Source organism: Carassius gibelio, chromosome A1 (genome assembly GCF_023724105.1).
Source record: "Carassius gibelio isolate Cgi1373 ecotype wild population from Czech Republic chromosome A1, carGib1.2-hapl.c, whole genome shotgun sequence".
NCBI lineage: Eukaryota > Metazoa > Chordata > Actinopteri > Cypriniformes > Cyprinidae > Carassius > Carassius gibelio.
In genome coordinates, this window is record NC_068371.1 from 34,030,354 (window position 1) to 34,053,550 (window position 23,197).

General features: G+C 40.5%; 2 protein-coding genes across 12 annotated transcripts in view; one reads left to right on the top strand and one right to left on the bottom strand.

Annotated features, from left to right (window-relative positions):
• The window catches only part of LOC127935606 (microfibril-associated glycoprotein 4-like), a 53,595-nt gene that overhangs the window by 27,029 nt on the left and 3,369 nt on the right, over positions 1–23,197 (top strand). The gene's annotated exons all lie outside the window — the stretch shown is intronic.
• Positions 1–23,197, bottom strand: part of LOC127933167 (microfibril-associated glycoprotein 4-like) — a 104,264-nt gene that overhangs the window by 24,601 nt on the left and 56,466 nt on the right. For 2 of the 11 annotated variants that reach the window (XM_052530699.1, XM_052530135.1), the window contains exons 2-3: positions 2,305–2,336; positions 2,128–2,224 (exon numbers count right to left, since the gene is read on the bottom strand). The exons of 4 other annotated variants lie outside the window; for them this stretch is intronic. In XM_052530699.1, the coding sequence (XP_052386659.1) occupies positions 2,128–2,224; positions 2,305–2,336 (129 nt within the window). Of the gene's footprint in view, positions 1–1,536; positions 1,791–1,862; positions 2,031–2,127; positions 2,225–2,304; positions 2,515–2,594; positions 2,630–23,197 lie in introns of those variants that run through there. 5 more of the 11 variants (XM_052530726.1, XM_052529984.1, XM_052530222.1 and 2 more) reach the window with 3 other exon arrangements.

Here is a 23,197-nt window from a genome sequence, read left to right on the forward strand (position 1 = left end):
CAGTTAAGCATCACCAACTAAGCAAGCCAGAGGCGACAGCAGCAAGCAACCAAAACTCCAGACAAAACCAGCATGATGTGGTTTAATTCCAGGCTACAACACAGGTCAGATTGTGCAGAGGACTCGCTTGGTTCCCGTGTTCTTGTGCCGACGATCCTCGAGGTGATGAGGTTTTTGCAAAAACATTACAATATTGCATTATGTGACTTAAATGTAATTCAGGACTTTAAATATTAGGTGTGTAATCTGATCGTAATCTGACTTGAAGCAGTGCATGCTGGTTAGAAATTTTGTCCGACTTGAAACGGCGCTGACGTCACATGACTTTCACATGACTTTTCACATGACTTTCACATGTGGCATCAAAGTACCGCGTACTAGTGTTCAGGGTTTATTCAACATTTTCAGTTCCAATAATGGCCACAAATCTGTGTTTTTAGAGCGTTAAAAGCTTTTTTACTGTAGCCTCAATGTTTTATTATACAGAAAACATCTGTGTATATGACAAATATTGCATTTAATTCACTTCATCTGTGATAAAGTTTGAAAACACCCTGTGAGTGTCACTAATGGGAGCTGAAGGTGTCCGGCTTGACTGCTCTGTTTTTAACTCCGCCTCCGACTGCAGTCTTTAGCCATGCTTCAAGTCACACGGACCCATTGATTCGGTCTTTGTCTGGTAACAAAACTCTGAAAACAAATACAATCCTTTTTCAGGCAGTTCCTTTGACCTTGTTTTTTTTCTCTCTGATATGCCTTTTCAGATGTTAATGTTATTTAGACAGGTGTGTACCTTTACTCGTTATTATGAGGTACGGAGTTCAGATTTGTGTAGCATTTCAACATATGATTGCAACATAACACGTTTAACAAAAAATATATAATAATTATAATAAAATTAATAATACTTTGGCAAGAATAAAAGTCTAATAAACAATACTTGGTCACATTCACAAGCCAAACATTCCTGTCTTGCTTTGATTCATAATGCAAAGGCATATAAATAGGCCTGTAATACTAATGTTGTGATCTAGTTCCTCAGTCAGTGAAACATGCAATAAGCTCATTTTAATAATTGTATGTATTATTTTATGTGAGGTATGATGCATTATCCCATGGAACACAACTGGAGTTATCATCAGAATATCAAATGCAGTTTGGGTCGATCTGTGTGTGTAATGTCTCTGAGGTTAATAAGAACACTTCTGAGTTTTTAATGCTAATTTTATTATCGGTTCATTAGCTTCTGTGGCTCCACTGAATTTCTCATTTAATATTTAATGTTGTGGACATAAAGATGTGACAGAATGATTTCAGTGCTGGAGTTTATTCTAATTGTATGAATTGTTGATTCATTTTGGTTACAAATTAAAAGAAGTGATCCAAAACAAAGAAGAACCATTCATAAAGTCATAGGTTTATGAGAGTGATTTTCCTGCATGATTTACTAAGTTACACAGTTATTAGAAAAGAGGAAACAATTAAACATTAAATTGATTGTTTTGTTGTTTGTTTCTGACAAGAATTGCAGTGTTTCTAAGACACATGTTTAATCTTCATGCTGATGGATTTCATACCAACAGAGTAACCCTTCCATGATGACCAGACATTTCCAATGGCATAAAGTGTGGGATCTTCACCCCATAAATACACACCGTTTGGGTTTGTAATGTGACAGTTTCCATACCAAAATGCCCCGAGATACTGTTTGGCACAGTTACCTTCAGGGACATCTTGGTCTTTGTCAAAGGTGGTGAACTTGAATCCATTATGGCCAGATAAAGAGTCACCTATAGAGGAGAGAAGCATCACATTAACTCAATGGAAATGTGTTTTCATGAAAATAAATGAAAGCGTCCTACCTGCTCCTCCATCAGTGAATCCTGAAACATGCAGCTGATATCCATCGGTTTCACAATCCACAGAGAAGGACGAGTACAGAGCGAAAACTTTATTTCCTTGAAAGTCCTCCAGATCCACTCTCAGCATGTACTTGTTCTTACGTGTCAGCTGGTACATGTTCTCCAGCCCTGATCATACACACACACACATGAAGAACACGTTCAACCAAACACTGGACATGAACATCCACACACACACACACACACACACACAGTGAGATCTTACCCAGCCAGTATTCTCCCTCCACATTCCCAAATCCTCTCTTGTACTGATTCCACGGCCGATAGAAATTCACAGTGCCGTCCATTCTCCTCTGAAACACCTGTGATGGGTTTATATAGAAGATATGATTCATAATGAATGTGCTGATGTGTGTTTGATGATCTAGAGTCACATTCATACCGTCCATGCTCCGTTGTCTTCAGCTTTCCCACCTGAGATCATCTCACAGTAAACCCAGACAGGAATGTATCCTGCTGGATAGATGGAGTAAATCCCGCTGACTGTTTGTCCTGATTTATAAAGGTCAGAGCAGTCAACTGGCATGTCTTTATCCTGACTGCATCCGCTCACCAGAGCAACAGAGAAAATAGTTGCTAAAAACACCAACATCTACAGAAACAGAGAGAAAGAGATGAGCATCACGCTGAAAACATCAGTTTGATGGAATGTATAGTTATTGATGAACTTACTGCCATCTTCTCAATCTCTCCTCAGTAAATCACAGCAGAGATCAGTTTTTTCTAGATGAAAATAATATTAAAAAAAATTTATAATCTATTTTCTCAAAGTTGTATAAATGTGTGGATGTTCTGTGATGTAAATGAAAAATAGCAGTAACTCACCATTTGTGTTCTTCAGTCTGACACAAACACTCTTTATATATCTGTCAAATTCTCAGGCTCCTCCTCTGTTACAGAAAAAATGTAAATGTGTCACGGATTGGCCAGGTTCCTCCACCACAATCACCCAGCGATCACAGTCACCTGAGTTTTAAACAATACACACCTGCACCCCATCAGCCACCCTGCTTCATAAGCGCACACCACGCACCTCTCATTGTCCGGGTTCATTCATACGTAGCGGACTCTTAGTGCTTCTCTCTACAAGTGTCACTAACCATACCTTCCTGTGTTTACTTACCAGTATTCGGTGACGATCCCAGTCTGTCAAGATCATCTCTCTAATGGTGTGCGAGACGTAAGCCAGTCAGTCCTGTCAGTGGTGCGTGTGCCATCAGCCTGTCATCCACTTCAAACAAAGTTCATATCCATTCTGGAAAACTCCTTCCGTTGTTCCTGCAAAGGAAAGTACTGTTATTCACTCAAGGATTGCACTCAAGTATTCTCCATATCTGAACTCTGATACTCACCCATTCCTGCACTTTGATTCATCTTGATACTCTGCTGTTAAAATAAACACCTTCATCATTACTTACCTGGTTGTCCGTCTGCTTCCGTAACAGTAAGCCCGGACCTAAAGACAGTAAACAGCATGAGTGTTCCAGATCCCTTCCAAGAGCTTGTGGATTCACTGAAGAGGGTATCATCATCCTCTCCTACCATCACACCTCCTGCACCACCGGCACCTCCACCACCTAGCACTTCTTCGACCACCACATCTTCTAGTCCCATGGCCCAACCAGTGCCCTACTCTTGCGGGGCGGAGGAGTGCAACGGATTTTTGCTTCAATGCTCTTTAATATTCACCATGCAACCTACTCTATATCCTACCGACCAGTCTAAAATAGCATTCATCACATCTCTCCTGACCAGTCCAGCTCTCCAATGGGCCGAAAAGATCTGGAAGCAAGCCGGCCAAGCCCTTAGTTCTATACAAGCATTTGTTTCCCACTTCAAGGAAGTATTCAGCCGAACGGATGGAGAGGTATCCGCCAGTGAGCAACTCTATCATTTATCTCAAGGAACGATGTCTACTCATGAATATGCCCTTCGCTTTCGCACTCTAGCTGCAGCTAGCGGATGGAACGAGCGGTCCTTACTAACCACTTACCGGCTTGGTCTTACACCACAACTCCATCTGCAGCTGGCTGCATTGGATGACAATATGGGGCTTGAAAAATTCATACAACAATCTATCAGATGTTCAGACCGTATACAATCTTATCAGTCCCATTCTAACACTACTGCACTCCACCGCCCATCTGAAGCCGCCAGCCCTCCAGAACCTATGATCATCGAATCTGGCAAACTTACCGCCGCTGACGACAGAGGAGGCTGACCCGGGGTCTATGCATGTATTGTGGAGCCAGTGGGCATGTTCGGTTGAACTGTCCACTTCGTCCCATAAGAACATCGGTGAGTGTTTTCCATACTGATGATGAAAAGATGCATCCTCTCACTACTTGTGTCCAGTTAACCACCCATACATCCTCTGTTTCAGCTCACGCTCTCATCGACTCCGGGTCAACAGGAAATTTCATCTCGGTGACCCTCTGTCGCCAGCTCCAGCTCCATACCGAAGCCTTGTCAAATGTTTACCAGATCCAACCAATAACCAAATTCATCACTGCACGTCCACGTAATCAGCAGAAATGTGAAACCATTTCACTTCAAGTCGGAGACCTAAACAAGGAAGATATTCAGCTGCTGGTTCTGGAGGGAGCCAATGTGGATATCATACTTGGGGGTCCGTGGCTGGTGAAGCACGATCCCATCATCTCTTGGGGCTCCAGGGAAGTGATAAAGTGGGGCAAAGAATGTTTAACAAAATGTTTTCCGGTTCTTCCATGTCCTATTCCGAAACCTGTTCCAGTCTATGTCACATCAGTTGAAAGTCCACTCGAGAAACAGTCCACGAAGATTCCTGACATCTACTTGTCTTTCCAAGTCATCTTCTACCTCATCGGCCATGGGACTGCGTCATTGACCTGATTCCTAATGCCCCTTTGCCCAGAGGAAAGATCTACCCTTTATCACTTCCAGAGACCAAGGCCATGGAGGAGTATATCCAGGAATCTCTCAATCAAGGGTATATTTGGCATTCTACATCCCCCGCAGCATCCAGTTTCTTTTTTGTGGCCAAAAAGGATGGAGGGCTATGGCCATGCATTGATTACCGGACCCTAAACCAAGGCACCATCAAATTCAAATATCCCCTTCCTCTCGTTCCCGTGGCCCTCGAACAACTTAGGTCTGCTACCATCTTCACAAAGTTGGACCTCCGCAGCGCTTACAACCTGGTGAGAATACATGAGGGGGATGAATGGAAGACCGCCTTTGTGACCCCTACTGGCCACTATGAATATCTTGTTCTGCCCTATGGTTTGGTCAACGCCCCTTTCCGTTTTTCAAAACTTCATGCATGAAGTCCTCGGGGAGTTTCTGCATCGCTTCGTGGTCATTTATATAGATGACATCCTCATCTACTCCCGGAATGAGGTCGAACATCGTCACCACGTAACGGAGGTCCTCCACACACTCAGAGCACATCACCTCTTCCTGAAGGCCGAGAAGTGTTCATTTCATCTCCCATCAGTTCTTGGGTTACCTCATTGACCGACAGGGGGTCCGCATGGATGAGAGGAAGATTGCTGCAGTAACTACCAGGCCAGAACCAACCACGATCAAAGAACTCCAGAGATTTCTTGGATTCGCCAACTTTTACAGACGTTTCATACGAGGTTACAGCATCATCACCACTCCACTCTCCAATTTGCTCAAAGGTAAACCGAAAAATCTTCTCTCGACTCCTGAAGCTGCCGCAGCCTTCCATTCCCTCAAATCCGCCTTCACACAAGCTCCACTCCTGACGCATCCAGATCCAGATCTCCCTTTAATCGTGGAGGTGGACGCCTCAACTTCATGGGACACCCAAATTACTCCATCCATGTGCCTACTTCTCTCGGAAGCTCAGCCCGGCGGAGAAGAATTACAACATCGGTAACCTAGAACTCCTGGCCATCAAGCTCACCCTGGAGGAGTGGCGACATTGGCTGGAAGGTGCCATCCATCCATTTCAAGTGATCACTGACCATAAAAACCTCCAGTACCTCCGTGATGCTAAATGACTCTGTGCCCATCAGGCCAGGTGGTCATTATTTTTCTCAAGGTTCCACTTCTCCATTACTTACCGTCCTGGCCCTAAGAATGTCCGTGCCGTTGCCTTATCCAGATTACATGATTCTACAGAAACACCCGAGACAACCACCAACATTATACCCAAAGATATCATCATCAGTCCGATCGAATGGTCTGCTCCTCCAGCCGTCGCCACTCCTGATGCCCGACCTCCGCCAGGTTGCCCACCTAATCGTCCGTTCATCCCTAGGACACAACGGGTAGATCTCATTCACACCATTCACACCTCTCTGGGCACTGGGCATCCCGGGGTCAACAACACTCTCTCGCTGCTATCTGAGCGCTTCTGGTGGCCAGACATGGCAAGGGATGTGAGGAGGTATGTACAAGGTTGTAAGGAGTCAGCAATGCCCAAAAGTCCCAGACATCTACCTGCTGGAAAGCTCCATCCCTTGCCAATTCCTAACCGGCCCTGGTCACACCTAGGAGTTGACTTCATGACTGATTTACCTTCATTGGATGGAAACACCTGCATCTTCGTCATAGTAGATCGATTATCTAAGTTCTGCAGGCTATTACCACTAAAAGGTCTTCCCTACTGCCCTGGAGACCGCTGAGGATATTGTATCGGACAGGGGACCCCAATTAATATCCCGGGTATGGATATCGTTTTTCAAACTCCTAGGTCTGACAGTCAGCCTCTCCTCTGGCTACCACCCTCAGACCAACGGCCAGACGGAGAGGAAGATCCAGGAAGTGGGGTGATTCCTCAGGACCTTCTGTAATGGTCACCAGAAGTCCTGGAACCAGTTTCTGGGATGGGCGGAGTATGCCCAAAATTCACTGCGGCAACCCACGACAGGCCTCACACCATTCCAGTGTATTCTTGGATTCCAACCCCCTCTATTTCCCTGGGATAGTGAACCATCTGAGGTCCCCGCAGTAGATTACTGGTTTCGGGAGAGCGAGAGAGTCTGGGACGAAGCTCACCACCATCTGCAGAGGGCAATTCACAGATCCAAGACAGTCGCTGACCGGAGGAGGATTTCAGGCCCAGTCTATGTTCCGGGAGATTAAATTTGAAGGATACCGACCAGAGGAAAGATCATGGATCCCAAGAGTCGACATCCTAGATCCCATGCTCATGGAAGAGTTCCATTCCAGCCATCCTCAGTACCCTGCACCTCATGGACGAAGGAGACCACCACGGCGCCGGAGATCTCAGCCCTCAGGAGCGGGCCCTGGGGAGGGGGGTAATGTCACGGATTGGCCAGGTTCCTCCACCACAATCACCCAGCGATCATCCTGAGTTTTAAACAATACACACCTGCACCCCATCAGCCACCCTGCATCATAAGCGCACACCACACACCTCTCATTGTCCGGGCTCATTCATACGTAGCGGACTCTTAGTGCTTCTCTCTACAAGTGTCACTAACCATACCTTCCTGTGTTTACTTACCAGTATTCGGTGACGATCCCAGTCTGTCAAGATCATCTCTCTAATGGTGTGCGAGCCGTAAGCCAGTCAGTCCTGTCAGTGGTGCGTGTGCCATCAGCCTGTCATCCACTTCAAACGAAGTTTATATCCATTCTGGAAAACTCCTTCCGTTGTTCCTGCTAAGGAAAGTACTGTTATTCACTCAAGGATTGCACTCAAGTATTCTCCATATCTGAACTCTGATACTCACCCATTCCTGCACGTTGATTCATCCTGATACTCTGCTGTTAAAATAAACACCTTCATCATTACTTACCTGGTTGTCTGTCTGCTTCCGTAATAAAATGACGAAGGCCCACATTTTGGATGTAAATAAAAAAGGCATTTGTCATGATTTGTGCAAGTTAAGCATGCAGTGAATTCTTCTGACTCCAGAGGCAATTACAAGTCAAATGCATAGTACCTTTACAAGTTCTGCCAAACAAAATATTCCACCACTTTGAATTTTAATGGAATTTATTTTATTCTTTTTCTCCTGCAAATTTTGTCCAATCTTCACCAAATTACTCTCAGTTTTGGTGAAGCACCACCTACTAGTCAAGAGATATGAAAATGGCCTTTTACAAGTATGATCAATTCCAAAAAACACATATTGGGGTCTTTAGATTATGTAAAACATAGTGTTTGTATTACCAAATTTTGATGTTGACAATTTGGGCATGGTTATTTTTACATAACATGCTATATTTTACAAATGCTTTGACATATAATTGTGGGAGTTTGCATGTGTTATTGCCACAATGCCCTGGAGCTGCTTGAGAATTCTGGGGTCAACACCACCTACTGAAAATAAAACATCATTATTCTTTGGACTTTTGTTTTGTTTGACATTTCATTGACAAAATGTTTGATGACTTGATTTATCACTTTAATTTCTTTAAGCAAACTCCTACTAGGCTGTTTACCCAACTGGAGAAAAAACACTTAAATAAAAACATGCATGCTTGACCTCTGTAACAAATGAGGAAAAATGACAGATTTGTGATTCTCTGTAGGGAATCTTGTAGTTTTCTCAAAATGTGACGCTAATGTAAAGGTCTCACTATGAGGAAAAAGAAAAACTTGGTGGTTCTAAAATACTACAACACATGAAACTGACTCTAAATAGAAGCCCAAAAATATGGCCAGTAATAAATTAATTGTGCGCACGATTTACTTTTTCGTTCCCTCAATGTACTAAAATGTGCACATGATTACTATTGCGTTCCCTCAATTTACTATTGTGTTCCCTCAATTTGCTAAATCGTGTGCATGATTTAGCAAATCGAGTGAACAAATTAGTAAATTTTGCGCTCTATTTATAAATCGAGTGAACAAAATATTAAATCGTGCACATGACTTAGCGTACTATTTTTTTCCTGCATGTCATCTGTGGGGCTCCAAAGCCACCACTGAAATGAAAGTGAAAAAAGAAAATTGTAACGTTTGCCAAGTATGGTAGCCCCTACTCTGAATTGGTGCTCTGCATTTAACCCATCCAAGTGCACACACACAGCAGTGAGAAGTAAACACACACCACTTATCCTACAGCATTAAAAACTGCTAGATCCGATTACTTTTCTTCTCTTTTAGAAGAAAACAAACATAACCCCAGCTATTTATTCAATACAGTGGCTAAATTTACTAAAAATAAAGCATAATCAAGTGTTGACATTTCCCAACATCACAGCAGTAATGACTTTATGAACTATTTCACTTCTAAAATCGATACTATTAGAGATAACATTGTAACCATTCAGCCGTCAGCTACAGTATCGCATCAGACAGTGCACTATAGACCCCCTGAGCAACAGTTCCACTCATTCTCTACTATAGGAGAGGAAGAATTGTATAAACTTGTTAAATCATCTAAACCAACAACATGTATGTTAGACCCTATACCATCTAAGCTCCTGAAAGAGGTGCTTCCAGAAGTCATAGATCATCTTCTGACTATTATTAATTCCTCATTGTCATTAGGATATGTCCCCAAAACCTTCAAACTGGCTGTTATTAAGCTTCTCATCCTAAAACAACAACTTGACCCCAAAGAGCTAATTAATTGTAGACCAATCTTGAATCTCCAATTTCTGTCCAAGATACTAGAAAAGGTAATATCCTCACAATTATATTCCTTCTTAGAGAAAAATGGTGTCTGTGAGGATTTCCAGTCAGGATTTAGACCACTGCTCTCCTTAGAGTTACAAATGACCTGCTCTTATCATCTGATCGTGGTTGTACCTCTCTTTTACCGTATTTTCCAGACTATAAGTCACACTTTTTTTTCATAGTTTGGCTGGTCCTGCGACTTATAGTCAGGTGCGACTTATTTTACAAAAAATATGGTAGTTCTATTGGATCTTAGTGCTGCATTCGACACTATTGACCATAATATTCTTTTGTATAGACTAGAACACTTTGTTGGCATTAATGGAAGTGCATTAGCATGTTTAAATCGTACTTATATGACCGCCATCAATTCGTAGCTGTGAATGAAGAGTTATCATATCAATCACAAGTGCAGTATGCAATACCTCAAGGCTCAGTACTAGGATCGCTACTCTTCACGCTTTATATGTTACCCTTGGGAGATATCATCAGGAAACATGGTGTTAGCTTTCACTGTTATGCTGATGACACTCAGCTCTATATATCTCCGCGGCCTGGTGAAACACACTAATTTGAAAAAACTAATGGAAAAAAACAGAGGTGTTAATTATAGGACATAAAAACTCTGCATGTAATAACCTAGAACACTGTCTAAGACTTGATGTCTGCTCTGTCAATTCTTCGTCATTAGTTAGGAACCTAGGTGTGCTATTTGATAATCTTTCCTTAGAAAGCCATGTTTCTAGCATTTGTAAAATTGCATTTTTTCCTTCTCCAAAATATATCTAAATTACGGCCTATGCTCTCAATGTCAAATGCAGAAATGCTAATCCATGCATTTATGACCTCAAGGTTAGATTATTGTAATGCTTTATTGGGTGGTTGTTCTGCACACTTAGTAAACAAACTACAGCTAGTCCAAAATGCAGCAGCAAGAGTTCTTACTAGAACCAGGAAGTATGACCATATTAGCCCGGTCCTGTCATCGCTGCACTGGCTCCCTATCAAACATCGTATAGATTTTCAAATATTGCTTATTACTTATAAAGCCCTGAATGGTTTAGCACCTCATTATTTGAATGAGCTCTTGTTACAACATAATCGTGTTACAGTATAATATGTTTTCAAAACTCAGGGAATTTGAAAATACCTAGAATATCAAAATCAACTGAGGGCGGCAGATCCTTTTCCTATTTGCGCCTAAACTCTGGAATAACCTACCTAACATTGTTCGGGAGGCAGACACACTCTTGCAGTTTAAATCTAGATAAAAGACCCATCTCTTTAACCTGGCATACACATAACATACTAATATGCTTTTAATATCCAAATCTGTTAAAGGATTTTTAGGTTGCATTAATTAGGTAAAACGGAACCGGGAACACTGCCCATAACACCAGATGTACTTGCTACATCATTAGAAGAATGGCATCTATGCTAATATTTGTCTGTTTCTCTCTTATTCTGTGGTCACCGTATCCACCAGATCCAGTCTGTGTCCAGATCAGAGGGTCACTGCAGTCGCCCGGATCCAGTACGTATCCAGACCAGATGGTGGATCAGCACCTAGAAAGGACCTCTACATCCCTGAAAGACAGCGGAGACCAGGACAACTAGAGCCCCAGATACAGATCCCCTGTAAAGACCTTGTCTCAGAGGAGCACCAGGACAAGACCACAGGAAACAGATGATTCTTCTGGACAATCTGACTTTGCTGCAGCCTGGAATTGAACTACTGGTTTCGTCTGGTCAGAGGAGAACTGGCCCCCAACTGAGCCTGGTTTCTCCCAAGGTTTTTTTCTCCATTCTGTCACCGATGTAGTTTCGGTTCCTTGCCGCTGTCGCCTCTGGCTTGCTTAGTTGGGGTCACTTCATTTACAGCGATATCGTTGACTTGATTGAAAATAAATGCTATTTAACTGAACAGAGATGACATCACTGAATTCAATGATGAACTGCCTTTAACTGTCATTTTGCATTAATGACACACTGTTTTCCTAATGAATGTTGTTCAGTTGCTTTGTCGCAATGTATTTTGTTAAAGTGCTATATAAATAAAGGTGACTTGACTTGACTGGAGCAGTGGGCAGCTATGTATCCAATGCCCAGGGAACAACTGGGGGTTCAGTGCCTTGCTCAAGGGCACTTCAGCCATGGGTAATGAGGGAGGAAGAGAGCGCTATTCATTAATTCCACACCATTTACTACTCCTACCTGTCTCAGAATAAAATGGTGTTGGGTTTTGTGTGATATTTGAAAACACAAATCAGTCAAAGGGTGCTCATGATACATTTTGACAGACATATTGATGGTTTTACCTAATGTAGTCTTTCTCAGAAACAAAAAAGGCTTGGCTAGGCGCCATCATTGCGTCTTGCAGCTATATTCTCTACATTTTTTTGCAATAAGTACATCTGGACAAGATATTTAAACACAATTGCTGTTTTCCTACTACAGCACATCCTGGACGTCTCATCAAACAGACTCCAGTTAAACAAAACAGTTTATTTGCTCGATTCAACATTGATTGATGTTAATTGCTTGGAAGCTCAGCTGACTGATGTGAGTGATCCAAGAAGATGTCAACAGAGATACAGTATTTTCAGTCCTCAGTGAGTTCCTGGACTACACCTTCAAGTTAAGTGGCTGTGGAGCCACAGATTCCAGCGCTTCCAAGTCTAATGGATTTAAGATAGAGGATCTCAATCCATCCAAGTGTGGTGCTCTTGGGGGTCTTTACATCGTCAGGGGCTCTTTCTGTAAAGACAGCTACCATCTGTTGTGTTTGGGCCTCATACACTCAATTTCCGGTCTGTAGTTTGAGGTATTTGAAATATGACCACACTGAATTTTTATAAGCAGTGATTTAAGAGCCATATACAGTATGTTAGGCCTATTTATATAGATAAATAGAACATCAGATGGCTTTGACCTGTAATGACTGTACAATGTAGTGATGAAGTTAGACAGACTAGGATATGTATATGTACAAATCAGACAAATATACCATTCCAAAACATTTTTAGCATAAATGTACATGGTAAAGAAATTAAAGTTCCATCTTTGTTTAAAGACTCTCTGGTGCATTTCACTTAAAACCAATAGAACATTTCTGGAAGGATTTTCATCCATCAGGTGTGGATCTATTCTAAATGGTTGATAACTTTTGACAAAATTTAATCCAGGAGCAAAGAGAAATAATTTCTAATTTAAAAGGGCAGAAAGATCGCGACTGCACACAGTCTGCACACAAGCAGTTCATTTGTATAAGTTAGGTCTATTTGAGATCTTGCATCCAGTTTTCTGTGATAACATGACGGTGCTTTCATGTTACAATAAAGCGCTCACCACATTTGCATGGGAATGATTCAAATTATGAGGAATACCTGCAATCCTGCACAGACATTCAGACTGTAATTGACAGGAGACGGATGATTGTCAAACTCACTCGGAGAGGAGAGAATGATGCAGATTGTATCTGTGTATATTCAGATACTGTGGAAAATGAGCGCCAGATATTTCAGTAGTGGTATCAAAATATAGATATTTATGATAACACTACCATGTAGTTTGTTTCTCCAAGCTCTGAGTTCATAATTAAATCACTGTCTGATCAGTTCTTCACCTGCTGCAGCAGCGCTGTTCCCGGTTCAGATATCAGCGCTTACAAGTACCCGAAAAAAATACTTAATTACCATAACGTGAGTAATTGCAATTCGCTACTTCCCAACACTGCCTTTTTCTCATATGTGGTGGTTAAGTGAGTCTTTGTTCACATTATAGCTGTGTGTCCTGTTTCACATTTCCAAAGAGGCAATATTTCACCTGATAAAACTGATGTGTTCCCATAATTTTTGGATAACTGTTTACCCATACACTGAAAAAAGTAATAAGTAAATTTACTTATTACTATTTTCAGTGTAGTTCCTCACAGTTTTCCACACATGGTTTCATTCAATTTCATACCTGGGTTTCTTCCTGTCAGTGTTGGGATATGTTTTCATGAAATGATCCACCTAGACTAACTGAGACTTTTTATGACACTTGTATACTGAAGTTGTTCTCTCATCGGTCTATTTGATTCTATTATTTGCATTTGTAAGTTGCTTTGTAAAAAAAGCATCTGTTAAATGATTAAATGTAAATGCAAATGTAAGTTTTCCTGCTTAATAAAAAAAAAAGTGCAAAGTGCAAAGGTTCACATGCATATCATCTCCTACTGTAATTATAACTCAAACAAGATAAATATTAGGTCTGATATGCAATTGGTAGGCTTGGCTTAAACCCATACTTGCTGCTTGCAAACTAGATATTTAAACAGATATGCTGTTTCCCTCCCAAAGCACATCCTGGACTAACACAGTCCCATCAAAAAACTACAGTTAATGTAAACAAAAGATTTAATCAGCTTGATTCAACATCGACTGATGTTTGATTTTGGTGTTAATCATCTTGGAAGATCAGCTGACAGCACATTGTTCTACAGAACTTTTCTCTACTTTAGACCATTTTTATATGAGTTTCTATTACATTCACTTAATTTAAACATTTTAGATTTTCTGTCCTCTGAGTCTCTCATCTCACCTTGCATTCTGGAATAAACCCTGTTCCTTTTGGATTTACTTTGTTTGTTTGTTTTTTTACTGTGATCATTGAAATCTCTGCTGCATGTCCTGGATCCTACTCTCCATCATTTTTGAGTTTGCACTAATGTTTGCTTCTATTGTATGTAATATTTTAACTGAAAGCAACTGGAAGAATCAAAGGTCCTTGTCTATATGAATTTTTCCAAAAAGTTTGAGTTTTTACACATTTAACTATTATCCTATTGGCAATACAGTACTTGTGAGGTAACAACCAGGATTCTTCCAAGTCTATTAACACAAACCATTTACATTTTGAAACATTTCAAAACAATTTACAAGCCCAATTTACTGAAGTCATGTGACTTTGGCAGTTTGATACTCACTCCAAACCACTGTTTTGAAACAAAGGAATCACAAATGTTTTAGAGTTTCATGAAGCAATGCTTTGAAAACACCCATCACTAGTTTTGGATTACCCAGACATTTCTGAGTGCTCATCCTTGTTTCCTTTGTCTTGTCTGAAAATTAGGCTAGTTGTGTGAATCTGTGTTTGTGTGTATCAATCAAGAAAAAAATAGAAACCTCCATTACTTATGAGGTAAGAAGTTGTGTGCATATGTTTAGTTTTATTCTATACACCATCTATTATAAAACAGAAATTATATGCAGCTGTTGCATTGTGTACTTTTTCACGTTGCAGTATGAAAAAAAAAATTAGTGTAATTTTCTAGATTAAAAAAAATATATAATTTGTTTACATGCATCTTAATGGTACATAATTTGAGTGTGAGGTTGGGGCGGCACGATCGTGCGCCTAGAGCGCCATTTGAGCTTGCGCCGGCCCTGCATAGGTGTTCTTATTTTCCAGGTGGGAGAGAGCAGTGTGTTGGGTGAAAGCAATAGCATCGTCTGTAGAACTGTTGCTTCCATATGCAAATTGTAGAGGGTCCAATGAGGGAGACAGCACAGAGCAGATGTAGTCTCTGACGAGTCTCTCAAAACACTTACTGAAGATGGGTATGAGAGCAACGGGCCTCCAGTCATCTAAGCATGTGATTTTGTTTTTCTTTGGTATGGGCACAATGGTAGATTTTTTGAAGCACGAGGGAACCACAGACAGACAGAGGGAGAGGTTGAAAATGTCAGTGAAAACACCGGCTAGTTGGAACAGAGACAGAGAGTGCTCTCACATCTTCTGCAGCAGCCGCGGGAGCGCTCTCACTGTGGGCGAGGTTGTGAGCCTTGAAACGAGCATAAAAGTTATTTAGCTCATCCGGTAGAGAGGCAGCGATGTTCACAGAAGCTGGTTTATTCCCTTTAAAGTCCCCGTTATTGATGCCCTGGCACATGTTTCTTGCATCGTTGGTGTTGAATGGTTCTTCAAATTTGTTTTTATATTGTCTTTTGCGGCTTTGATGGATTTTCTGAGATCATAACTGGCTTGCTTGTGATCATCAGCGTTTCCGGATTTAAAAGCAGATGTCCGTGCTGACAAGGCTGCTCGAACATCACTACTAATCCACAGTTTTTGGCTGGGCTAGATGGGGATTGTCTTTGTGGGCACTACATCTTCTACACACTTCCCAATGAAGCACGTTACAGTTTCTGAGTACACCTTTATGTCGTCATCAGACACTGCCCGGAACTTGTCCGAGTCCACGTGATCAAAACAGTACTGTAGTATAGCGTCTGATTGCATTCAATTGTCCTGAGGGTGGATGCTTCCCATTTCAGTTCCTGCCTATAAGCAGGCAGCAGCAGAATGGACGAATGATCCGATATGGTGAAAGGTGGGCAGGGGAGAGATTTGTAGGCGTCCCGGAGAGGAAAGTAACAGTGGTCCAGTGCACGATCACCACACATGTTGATGGTGATGTGTTGAAAATATTTTGGCTTTATTGTTCTGAAGTTGGCTTTGTTAAGGTCCCCCGTAACAATAAACGCTGCATTTAGGTGTACGGTTTCCTGCTCACTTATATTCCCCTACAGTTCCTTGAGTGCCTTGTCTGTGTTAGCTTAAGGAGGAATGTAAACAGCTGTGATTACGACCGCTGTGAATTCCCTTAGTAGCCAGAATGGTTGACACAGAAGCATTTGAAATTCCAGATCAGGGGAGCAGAAGGATTTAATAGAGTAACTCCGTAAGCTTGATGGCTGAGTCTGGAAACTCTGCAGACATCCAGGTTTCTGTGAGGCAAATAATGCAGCAGTCCCTTGTTTCTTGTTGGTATGAGATACATGCCCGCAGTTCACAAAGTTTGTTTTCCAGTGATTGAACGTTAGCCAGCAAAATGGTTGGGAGAGGAGGTCGGAGGGGATGACATCTGAGTCTGACAAGAATGCAGGCTCTCTTCCCTCTTTTTTCCCTGCGGTATTCCCTTGGTCGCTTCTGACTAACAGTCTGTTAAGTTAGATAACCTATCTTCCTCCATCATCACCCTGAACACCAGTGCTCCACAGGGTTGCGTACTGAGCCTTCTCCTGTACTCCCTATTCACCCATGACTGTGTTGCTGTTTATGGCTCCACGGTGGTACCACGGTGGTAGGTCTGATGAAGGATGACAATGAGTCAGCCTAAAGGGATGAGCTGCAGCACCTGGCTGTGTGGTTTGCCACCAACAATCTAGAACTTAACACCCGGAAGACAAAGGAGATCATTGTGGACTTCAGACGGACTAGGAGTCATGCGCACACACCCATCTACATACATCAACGGAGCTGTAGTGGAGCTACATCCACATCTCTGATGACCTCACCTGGTCCCTAAACACATCCACCAGCACCCAGTTAACTTCCATTGGGATCATTTATCAGAAGCGCTGTCTTGGCAGGGCAAGAAACATCATCAAGGATGCCTCTCACCCTAACCTTCACCTTCCTTCCATCCGGCAGGCGTTACAGGAGCCTAAGCTGACGCACTAGTAGGCTCAGGAAGAGCTTCTTCCCCGAGACTGTGACACTTCTGAACTCCACACCACCAATCTAACCTGCACTGGTCACAGTACTTTACATACATGTATTTGCACTACTCATATTTTGCACAGACTGCACATTGTTCAAGCTATTACACTATAAACTGTCTAAAGTTGTTACTGTACATAGCATAGTAAACTATTTCTATAAATATATCATTGCACTACTGTTAATTTGCATAGAATACATTCTTTGTATTTATTGTAAATGTATTTATTACCACTGTTCTCACGTTGCTGCTGTTCATAATGTATACAGTATATAATCCTACATTGCTCTGTTCATAATGTACAAACAATCTCTGCATTGCATTCATATTTATATTCTGTATATACTCAATATGCTCAATACGGTATATAGCAACTCCACTGTACATTAATCAATTCTATTGAGTTCATTCTGAATGAAATGTTGATTGAATTGGAAGGGGTTTCTGTAGACCTTTTCTAATCTGATAAATAGGACATGTAAACACTTGATCAGATTGAAAACCGAAACTGGAAAGTACTACACATATGCAATGACTTTGACTTCATACATACTCATGAGATAAGCTGTGGTTTTTGACGAATGAAGTGTCATATATGACTGTTATGTTATTCTAAAAATTATTCTTCCACTCATCATCTGTGAAGCAGACCAGAACAATTTCCCATCATTCCTCACTATACTCTCATCCACAGCCTGCTTTTTATGGCCATGGGAATGGGTGAGTTTTACCGTTTGATAAAAAAAAAAATAATAATAACAGCAGTGCAAAGGTTCACATGCTCATCATCTCCTAATTATAACTCAAACAAGATAAATATTAAGGGCCACTAAACACAAAGTGTAAAGCGCACGGCGCAGGTGCACTCAGGGTGTGTCCAAATCCACTTTTCCTATTTTAATGATGGAAAACGGTTGGTGTGCCCGGGCGCATGGTCCAAACAGGTTTGTCCTATTCTCTTAATGAGTAATGGGTGTTTTTCGGGTGTAACGTGCAATAAACCAATCAGTGTCTCATCTTCTATTCCTTTTAACTGAAACCTTGCATCGCATTGCGCCGGGTGTATGATAGGGCCCTAAGTCTGCTAGTTTATTTATAAGTCCAACTAGATATGCTATTTTCCCGCCAAAGCACATCCTGGACTAACACAGTCCCATCAAACAAACTCCAGTTACTGTAAACAAGAGATTTAATCAGCTTGATTCAACACCGACTGATGTTTGATTTTGGTGTTTTTCATCTTGGAAGATCAGCTGACAGCACATTGTTTCACCAGGGCTATTCTCTACTTGAATCATTTTTTTTTCTATGAGTTACTATTAGGTTAATGTAACTTCATTTATGTCTAGGAGATACATTTGAGATTTTCTTTCCCCTGAGTCTCTTATCTCACCTTGCTTTCTGGAATACACCCCTGTTCCTGTTGGATAAACTCTGTTTTTTTTTTTTTTGTGTTTGACTCTTTTCATGTTGTCTTTAAGAAAACTCTGCTGCATGTGTATGCTATTCTCCCACAGGTTTGAGTTTGCACTAATGTTTCAGAACATCAGACCTAATCATGGATCCAGCAGTCAAATTAATTCAGCTTCGTCATGCAACCTGCTCCCTTGAGGACCACATCCAGGACTTTCTGGACAAGTTCTGGGCTTATTGACTTCTTCTGTCATGGATTAAACAATCAATTCCCGTTACGTCCCTGTGATGATCTTTTGGTCACTCTGTGAATTTCTGGATTATGTCCTCCAGGTAAGTGGATGGAGGTAAAGGAGGATTCTGCATGACAATCACTCGAGAGCCTTGACCTGCCATGCAAAGTGAAAGTCGTGACATTTGCCAAGTAATGGTAACTAATACTCAGAATTGGTGCTCTGCATTTAACCCATCCAAGTGCACACACACAGCAGTGAGAAGTGAACACATCGTGAACACACACCCGGAGCAGTGAACATACAAGTGCTGGTCGGATCATCAAAAAATTATTTATTTCATTAGTCCCATTCAAAAAGTGAAACTTGTATATTATATTCATTCATTACACACAGATTGATATTTCAAATGTTTTTTTTTTATTTTAATATTGATGATTAAGGGCCCTATAATACACCTGGTGCATTAGTTTCAGTCCTGCACCGTTCGCATTTTCCCATCCAGCGCCATGTCTTTTAATTAACAAGTTTAATTGCGCCCATTTTTGCACCCGTGGGCATGCTCGTCTAAAAAAGAAGTGTGTTCAGGTGCATTGCTGGTGCATTGCTATTTTAAGGAGCTGAAAATAGACTGTGCCATAGACCAACTCAAACCTGGTCTAAAGTCTTTTTCTTTTTGTTATTTAAAGAGTGTGCTAGCATAGGCGGGTCCACAACGCCACACAATGCTTATTAAACACGGACGCACAGCAGCACACAAACCTGCCAAATATTGCAAATTAAAGGATCGCAATGCATGCGATTTTTTGTAAGCTACTTAAATAAATTATGACTTGTAGGCCAGTATATATATATATATATATATATATATATATATATGACTACAAGTCTTAATAGATAGTCATTGCATGTATCAGAATTAGATGCTTGCCAAATTCCGCCCTGTAAATAGCAAATATATCATGACACGATCGCAACTTGCTCTTAAAGGGACTGAAAGATGAGACTCTGATTGGTTTATTGCACTACATGCCCAAAAAACACCCATTACTCATTAAGAGAATAGGGACAACCCGTTTAGACCATGTGCTCTAGTGCACCAACAGTTTTTCCGTCGTTAAAATAGCAAACGTGGATTTGTACACGCCCTGATAGTGGCCTCTTTAGCTCTTCTGCATTCTTGGGTCTAGAATACCGCATCTTCCTCTTCACAGTACCCATAGATTCTCTCTGGGGTTATTAAGGTCAGGCGAGTTTGCTGGCCAATTAAGAACAGGGATACCATGGTCCTTAAACCAGGTACTGGAAGCTTTGGCACTGTGTGCAGATGCAGAGTCCTGTTGGAGAATGAAATCTGCATCTCCATAAAGTTGGTCAGCACCAGGAAGCATGAAGTGCTTTAAAACTTCCTGGTATACGGCTGCATTGACCTCTGACCTCAGAAAACACAGTGGACCAACACCAGCAGATGACATGACACCCCAAACCATCACTGACTGTGGAAACTTTACACTGGACCTCAAGCAACGTGGATTGTGTTCCTCTCCTCTCTTCCTCCAGACTCTGATTTCCAAAGGAAATGCAAAGTTTACATGGGGTATTGATATTGGAAGAGAGCACTGTTTATACACCCCCACCTACAACTCCTGCCAGCACCAAGTCTCGAACCGGTGACCTTCTAGTAACTAGTCCAAGTCGCTAACCATTAGGCCACAGTAAACTAAATCAATCAAGTAACTAAATTAAACTTTGACAGGTAAGTATCTGCAAAAGGATGGTGATTGGAGAACTATGGAGCCATGTGCTTTTTAAAACCATTTTGAATGACTTAATGTTTTGAATGACTTAATGTTAATTTGACTACAAACACAGGAGACAGGAAATGTAAAGTATGGCTAGATTTGGGGTGTACAAACAACGTTTTGAAAGTTTTTGTTGAATGTGCAAATCATCACCTTGTATTTGTGTACGTGTGTATTTCAAGACTTTCCTGGCAGGTCTCGTTTCATCAGTGTGCCTATTTAACTAGCCCAGTAAAGGTGTATAGTTTCATTTTTGTGTGTTTACGGAGTGAAAATGGTTGTGTAGCCACACACACAAACATCACCAATGTAAGTCAGCAGCTGATATAGATACATATAGTGTTGCCAAAAATGCCTGCCGTCTAGTGTTATCCACAATGCCATTTTGTTTTGGACAAAACAAAGACAGAATTATGCTCATTGCCCTGTATTTTTTGCCGGTATGCTATAGGCACACTGTCTGTGATAAATTAATAAATGCTAATTCTTCCCCGTGCACTGTTAAGGATAAAAAAATAATAACAATTCTGCCCTTTCCTGTGTCTCATCACATACGTACGCCTACATTGTTACATTAGCAACCAATTTATATAAGCTGGTTATGGTCCTCAGCACGATCCCGTCTCTGCGTATGTATTTTCATCTGTTTGACCTTTCCAAGGCAGGTGTGTTTCTTTCAAAATAATGTCCAATAACCAGAAATTGATGAAGCAGAAGAAGTGTGATATACCTGTTCTAAAGTTCATAATATGTCAAAGCAAAGTGTCTAAATACTTATGTCAATGCAACCTTTTACATGCAGTTTTTTTTTTTTTTTCATTATTGGGTATGGAGTGTAGATTGATGTGTAGAAATATCGGTAAGCATTTAAGCTTTTGGTTGCAACAGAACATTTTCCAGAGGTACTGTATACATATCAAATGTCCTCTATAATTAAAGTAAATTCAGATGAATATTATAGAATATACAAAAATCTGATCAATTCCAAACCACTTCTTACACCGATTTTAACTGAAAACATTACACAGTGTCTGAGGTACAAATTGTGCTTGGTGTGTAAGCTTGTTTCCACTTATAGCACATTCATTCGTTTTTCTCACAATTGCTAATTTATATTGCTCTAATCTGACTTTTTTTCTCAGAATTGTGAGTTAAAAAGTCACAGAAAGCTTTTTTTACTATTCTATGGCAGAAATAAGTTTTCATAATAAGGCATTGAACCAGTAAGGCTTGGTAAAGATGCATGTGTTTCATTGTGAAGATGCAGTGAGCTGCATACTGTGAAGAGCTTCTAGACATTGAGTGAGGGCTCCTCCTGGTGATGGACAGCAGGCTTCACATGCAGAGTCAGCGTGTGTGTGTGTGTGTGTGCGTGCGTGCGTGAGTGTGTGCGTGAACAGTTACCTTATACAATGAACAGTCACTGTTTGAAATCTAAAAACCTTCATATTACACACCCAGAGGTCCTTTGTCAGTAACACTAAAGTGAAACAGCTTTCATTAATAAATAATTAACAGACATTATATAATATTTAATGAGTCAATAGTAAAGAAATGTTGATAGAGTTAGAAACGTGAGATAGTGTGTTTGTTAATGTTTGCTAATAAACTTATTAAACATTAGATAATGTTCAAACAAATCATTATAAATTACAAAGATTGAGCACATACTGAAAATCTACAAATTATTTTAACATATGTTATAAAATGAGTAAAAGCTTGTTTTAATGCTAGTATTGAGGTGTGATACGGGTAGGTTAGGCACAGGTTTGGTGGTTTAAGTTTTAGTTAAGGGATCAGCTGTGTACAAGTGGTTAATTTATAAGTGAATAGAGTTCAATCTGTTTATATGACATTATTTTATAAATAAACAAGTGTTTTCTTTTAAGAATGATAATATATTTTAATGATAGACTAAAGAGTAATAAACTAATGTGAGTGTTGAGGCAATAAAAACATTTTCTGTACCAAAATTAAAATCTGTTATAACTTTAACAAGGATTTAGCTAAACTTAACCAGCCACCCTTCACACAAACCTTGTTATATTAGCTTACAGCCCAATGGCCATTAAGATCCTAAATGATTGGTAATAATTAATAATAGTTTCCACTTTATATTGGATACTGCAAAAACATGAACATAATTAATGGAATATTTGTTAAGATGTGATAGGAGAGTGATATTCCTACATAATTCATGCAGTTACACAGTTAGTAGAGAAGAGGTAACCCTTTGACATTCATTGGTTGTTTTATAATTTATTTTTAAGAACTTTAATGGTTATTCCAGAGTTTAGGCACTGAATAGGAAAAGGTGTGTCAATAATGCACAATGCACAATAAGTACAAATGTATTGCTCGGTGGTTGATTTTTCTAAGCTCAGGAGACATAGTTGTGATTCTCATGTATCTCTCATGTTAGTATCAATAGCGACTCAGATTTTTCTGCTAAAATTAGGAGAAATAGAAGAATAGACATGAGACTTTCAAAACTCCATTATAAAATGTTTTATTGCTCAGAGGTTGCCCTTTCTTCCGTCTTTACAAAAAATGTGTTCAATTTTAAATTGATCTTCAAATCCCCATCGTATATGCAGAACCTTTGCCAAACACACTAGAAAATGATTAAAAAAGTGAAACTTATTATTTTATTAAGAAATATTACACTC